The 6,534-nt window shown below is 35.7% G+C and overlaps 1 protein-coding gene across 1 annotated transcript; it reads left to right on the plus strand.

Moving 5' to 3' along the window:
• The first annotated feature begins 203 nt into the window (after positions 1-203).
• AZG1 (AZA-guanine resistant1) lies at positions 204-2,847 on the plus strand. Its single transcript, XM_068625478.2, has one exon. The coding sequence runs from the start codon at positions 921-923 to the stop codon at positions 2,709-2,711; it is 1,791 nt and encodes a 596-aa protein (XP_068481579.1). The 5' UTR covers positions 204-920; the 3' UTR covers positions 2,712-2,847.
• Positions 2,848-6,534: the final 3,687 nt, after the last annotated feature.

Below are 6,534 nucleotides of genomic sequence, written 5' to 3' on the forward strand. Positions count from 1 at the left end.
TGGGTAAATGTTTTTATCATCATAATAACTTGACTAATTGGAAAAGTTAAATGTTTTTATTTATTATAGATTGACTAAAATTTATAATGCTCCATCTCCATGTTTTAGTATTTCTTCTGTGAATTTATTTATTCCTTGAATTTTAGGTATCAGAATTAGTTGAATAAGTAAAATGAGGATATCCTCAAAACATGTGCCGCTGAATTTGACCTGCACAAGTTTATTTAAGCCAATAAAATGTGAAATGATGCGATAATTTTAAGCACATCGCGACAGATCGCAGTACTGGTTGTAGTCACCAGTTGAAATAGAAGACCTCAAAACACAATACATGTTTTGTAATCTGTAACATCTCTCTAATCCCACGCTAAACAAACCCAAGTCCACAATATTATTTAAAACAAAAATAGTTGAAAACCAACTAACGAAACACGCATCTGCTGAACGGTATGATTTAGGCTTGTGAATGAATTTCGCAGGCACAACATAACTGAAAAGGATTTCCACACATTGGCCTCCTCCTACCTAGGATGTAATGTTTTGGAAGTGATGGCAATTTTAATGATGTTCACATTAATAAATATATATTTTCAAAGTCAAATCCGTTCTACCGACCCAGCTGTACAACAACAGTTTCACACTATCCGTTCGTGATTAGTTGAAAATATGAGTTTTAAAAGGTGGAAGGAAAAAGAGTGGGAGTGTTGGGTATATTAGAGATCCGAGATGATTGGAATGTATCCTTTGGAAAAACAAATGAAAACTTGGCACAGCTCTGTTGGTGTTGGTGTTGTTGTATGCTCTGCCTCCCTCAAGAAGACCCAACCAAATTCTACATAAAACCTTGATATGCAAATATCCTAATCCATTTCCAAACCCTATATAAACCTCAAACAACACTCAAGCACAACAACACCCCCATGGAAATGGAGCCTCAAAGGCCCCCACTTCCACACCACCACGCCCACATCGACTCTCTCTCGCGCCTAAACCAATACGTCGCCAAAACCAGACTAGGAAAATGGTTCAAGCTCTCCCAACGTAACTCCACCTTCACCACCGAGCTCCGCGCCGGCACCGCCACCTTCCTCACCATGGCCTATATCCTCGCCGTCAACGCCTCCATCCTCGCCGACTCCGGCGGCACCTGTTCTGTCTCCGACTGCCTTCCCCTCTGCTCCGATCCCTCCGTCCCTCTCGCAGCCTGCAACGGTTCCTCCCTCCGCGTCCTCCACCCGGACCAGTCATGCAAGTTCGATCCGGTTAACCCAGGTTACGCAGCGTGCCTTGAAAACACGCGCAAGGACTTGATCGTCGCCACTATAGCCTCTTCTCTCATTGGCTGCTTCATCATGGGCACCTTTGCCAACCTCCCTCTGGGCCTCGCCCCTGGCATGGGCTCTAACGCCTACTTCGCCTACACCGTCGTCGGCTTCCACGGCTCCGGCAACATCTCCTACCAGAGCGCACTCGCCGCAGTCTTCATCGAAGGAATCTTCTTCCTCCTCATCTCCGCAATCGGTCTTCGCGCTAAACTCGCCAAACTCGTCCCCAAGCCCGTGAGAATCAGCTCCTCTGCGGGAATTGGGCTTTTCCTCGCCTTTATCGGGCTTCAAAACAACCAAGGAATCGGGCTCATCGGGTACAGCCCATCCACACTGCTCACCCTCGGTGCCTGCCCATCCTCCTCAAGGGCCTCCCTCGCGCCCGTTATAACAGCCGTTAACAGCACTGTCAGTTTGCTACCCGGCGGAACAGTCTCGGGCGATATCCTCTGCCTTCGCGACAGAATGGAAAGCCCCACGCTCTGGCTGGGCCTGGTGGGCTTCGTCATCATCGCCTACTGTCTCGTGAAGAATGTCAAAGGCGCCATGATATACGGCATCGTCTTCGTCACCGTGGTGTCCTGGTTCCGCAACACCAAAGTCACCGCTTTTCCCAACACCGACGCGGGTAACTCTGCCCACGAGTACTTCAAGAAGGTGGTGGATGTTCACGCGATAAAGAGCACGGCGGGGGCGCTTAGCTTCAAGAGCATAGGCAAAGGGTATTTCTGGGAGGCCGTGGTGACGTTCTTGTACGTCGACATTCTCGACACCACCGGAACGTTGTACTCCATGGCGCGCTTCGCCGGCTTCACCGACGACAAGGGGGGTTTCGAGGGACAGTACTTCGCGTTCATGTCCGACGCCACGTCGATCGTGGTGGGGTCCTTGCTAGGGACCTCCCCCGTGACGGCGTTCATTGAGTCGTCGACGGGGATCCGGGAGGGTGGGCGGACGGGAATCACAGCGCTGACGGTGGCGGCGTATTTCTTTCTGGCGTTCTTCTTCACGCCGCTGCTGGCGTCGATTCCGGCGTGGGCGGTGGGGCCGCCGTTGATTCTGGTGGGGGTGTTGATGATGAGATCGGTGGTGGAGATTGATTGGGAGGACATGAGGGAGGCAATACCGGCGTTCGTGACGCTGATTCTGATGCCGTTGACGTATTCGATCGCGTATGGACTGATCGGTGGGATTGGGACTTACGTTGTGTTGAACCTTTGGGATTGGGGTAGAGAGATTTTGGGTCACTTTGGGGTTGCCAAAACAACAAGGGTGCCATCAGATGATGATGGGAATCCTCATCAACCTGAGGGGGTCAATGGTGTCCTACAAAATCAACATTCTCCACAAAATCCAACTGCTAAAGCACTTCAACTAGAGCCTTAGTTTTAGGGTATGTGGTTCTCTAATAAACTCCCCTTTTTCTTATTCATACATCAATTTCACAACCTTCAATTCTTTCTGTACTACCAATTTTATTATTATTCCACTATGTGAATACGTTACATTATTATTCCATCTCCTATTTTCTTCGCGCCATTTTTATTTCCCTTCAAACTAAAACATAAATCCAAAACTTGGATGGATATGATGAACTTGCCTTTCAAACATCTCCCACTCATATTCTTTCATGCTTTCCCCGTCTTTCGACTTATTGTTTCAACGTTTTGTGCCTCAGATTCGGCTAAAGTGCATCTTAGGTTTTGATCACATATTCCATTATCTACTTCCTTATTAACTTTTTTTGTGGATTTAAATAACTTATTCTCCATGCTAAATTTACGATTTTCATATAAAAAATTTATTATGTATTTTGTCCTGGATATATTTTTTATTTCTAAGTTCGTTTAGAATTCTTAATTTTCTTTTGGTTTTCCGCAAATAAGAAATAAGTAAAGACAAATATATATATATATATATATATGTAATTAAAAGGAAAAATGAAAGTTTATTTTCTCACCCAAACAGTAAACCACACTTGATAAATAATTATAATAATATTTTAAATTAAAATATATATATATATATAAATAAAATAATAATTTATTATATGAGATGTTAAACTATCACCAGAGGATGTTAAAGTATCACCTCCCATAAAAAAATGTGTAAAAATTGTTAACATGGTCATTAATTAACAACTTACCACTTAAAGGATGAAAAAAAAAATATGACCAAAACTTTTAATAAGGACCAAAATAAGAAAAAAAAATATTAAGGATCAAAGTCAAAATATAAAGGTTTATTAGGGACACAAAGTGAAAACAAAATATCTTATTGCGTCATTAGAATGTTACCTAACAAGTAATTCATGGATTTAAATAAATTGTAAGGTTAAACAAAAAAATGAATAATCTAAACATGACAAAAAAAACTTATTTGGAACCATATGCAAAATTTGCAAAAAAAAAAAGAGTGGTTTTCTCGAGGCAAAAAGAATGCTACTCCAATGGAGTTGAGTTTGAGTCTATAAGAGATTGTAATTGAGGAGGACATAAGATGATTTATTTAGAAAAAAAATTCTAATGTTGAAGTCAATAAAAGTTAAAGAAATTGATAAATATATGAGAATATGAGTATTTAAGTAAAAGAGTTAAGTGAGTACTTCCTACAGATAAATTTGTATTTATATATATATTTTAATTTAGATTAAAATATTTAATGATAGTTAAGATAAGTTAGTTAGTAACTACTTGTAATTCAGTTATTTATAACTGAATATGGATATCTAAGTTATTTGGGTTGTAAATAATATTTTATATATTATTTTTTAATATCTCGAATGAGGGTAACACACCACTGAATATCTTGAAGTCGGGTGGTACATAAGTCTCTCAAACTCAAAATCTATAAATGAGGTGTCAAAATCTATAAATGAGGTGCACGTGGACCAATTTAATAGATGAATAGGTTTTTAGTGTTTGTCGAGTAACAACATGAGTGATTATTTATGAATTATTTATGAGATTGTATTTTCACAATTATCTTTCGAGGACAATGTTTTGCGACCTTTTCATTGGGCCAAGTTTATTTGACTTTTCTAGTCATCTTGATTTGTTTCAAGACAGTGTGATTCCCAATATGCATTAATGATGGTTTTTACTTTTTGAGACGTTGTGTCACTTTGGCGGTTAACGTTCCACTTTTCATGCCATAATACCCTAGGATCTTGAACATCATTTCATTTTGTGCTTCATGATTAAGCATTTGTCCTTTCTTTATTTAATTAATTATTATCACGGTATAATTTATGTTTTGTGATTGTATGAACATATTCAAAGGACACAATATTGTCATGTTAATCAAAATGCAAAAGAGTGAAAAAGATGAATCTCATTCCCTATTTTTCCAATTGAGGCAACAAACTCTTTGACTTGTTTTCTTATTAATGATTGCAATCTTAACAAACTCGCACAAACTTTATTATTTTATTTTCTATTTAGTGAATCTTCTACTAGATTATTCAACTCTTCATTGTGAGTTTGATATTTGTCCTTAGGGACAAATTATTACTTCTGACAACGCGGTGCACTTGTCATAGAAAAGTCATCACCTACCCCTCTAAGTATATGTCGAGAGAATCTTTTAAGGAATTTGTCTCATATTGTGTTTTGATGTTTTGGCTGAGTTTATTTCAGCAGAAGCATGCTCAAGCTCGAATGGAGTCTTTATGAAACCATTGTCAAATAACGAAGACTTTAACTTTGTATATGAGTTATTCTTCATCATAAGAATGTCAATCATATTTACGTCAAATGATGAATACTTTAAATTATATTTTATTTTTAAGGAAAAATTAAGATAAAAAATTTTAAAAATATTTTTTTAAGGAAAAATTGTTGTTCCATAAATATTTTTTCTCAACTTGCCAATTTTATAAAATCACACAAATAAAGTAACTAGCAGATTACGAAAAACAAGTTTCATTAAAACGCAAAATTACTATTGTTTATCATAATGAAAAAAAAGGAAGAGATAACTAAAGCTATTTGGTCATGAGAAATTATGATATAACAATCTCATTTCAATAGTGTATGTTACAATAATGCCATAAGAAAAGCTAGGAGTGTTGAACATTTAGGAGGTTCAATGCTTCTTTATTAATGGAATATGTTTTGCTTCCTCTATGACAACATTGTATATGTTTTTATATAAGGGTTGGTGCATCTCAAATCACCATTTAATTTTATTATTTTTTGTTAATAAAAAAATCTATATAACGAAAATACAAAAGTAATTTAGACAACTCTTATTTTTTATTATAAAAAATAATGTATAATATTATGAAGTATATTTATTTTTAGAACATCTTCATAAAAAAGTCTACAAGATTTTCTTTCTAAGGTTAGACTATACTATTTCATCATTTTGTCTTTCCTTCATGAGTTGTGGACAAGTTATCTTGAAACTCAAAAAAAAATATGCGACAAATGTTTATAAAAATATATATACAGATAATATTATTTTAAATGATTAATATATTACAAAACCATCAAAATATGGATTCACATTTTCATAAAGACTTTAATACAACAAACTATTTTTCTATTAGTGTATATTTAAAATAGTATTGACGATAAAAAAACATATTCAAAACAAGTTACTCTAAATATATATAATATGTTCCAACATATAAATATAATATAATCAATATTCTTATAGATTTATAGGCTCATCTATCATAGAATTTAAAAGAGATTGATACCCCTTACACCTACTTATATATTATTTATACTTGTGAATAAAAAAATATTAGTATTAAATGAAATTAACATATACTACTATTAACTTATCCGTAAGAATTATGCATAAATACACAACATGTATCCTAATATTAAACAATCCCTAATATATAATAAACATTTTTAATTTTTTTAAACATATGGACCATATTACAAAATAGTCATTTTCTAAAAATAATCGGGTCATATTTCACAAAGATAAAAAAAAAATACACCTTTTGTTATAGTCAAATTCTACCGATTGTCATAATCACATTTATTAACTCACAATCTTCAAATATTTTCTTTAAACGACACATGAGTTGTTTCTATAGTTATTTCATCTAAACAAAGCATAAACATAAATCACATTCATGCAATATTTTTAATGAATAAATATACATATCTACTTTCACATGTGTTTTAATACTAAACATGGTATTTAAGAATTCGATCATCATGATTAAGAGCTATTGATGAACAGGAAA

This window comes from Phaseolus vulgaris, chromosome 9 (assembly GCF_051622355.1).
Source record: "Phaseolus vulgaris cultivar YP4 chromosome 9, ASM5162235v1, whole genome shotgun sequence".
NCBI classification, from domain to species: Eukaryota; Viridiplantae; Streptophyta; class Magnoliopsida; order Fabales; family Fabaceae; genus Phaseolus; species Phaseolus vulgaris.

Bases quoted from the DNA above. Each gene is read 5' to 3' on its own strand.
- AZG1 (XM_068625478.2), top strand. From the start codon at position 921: ATGGAAATGGAGCCTCAAAGGCCCCCACTTCCACACCACCACGCCCAC.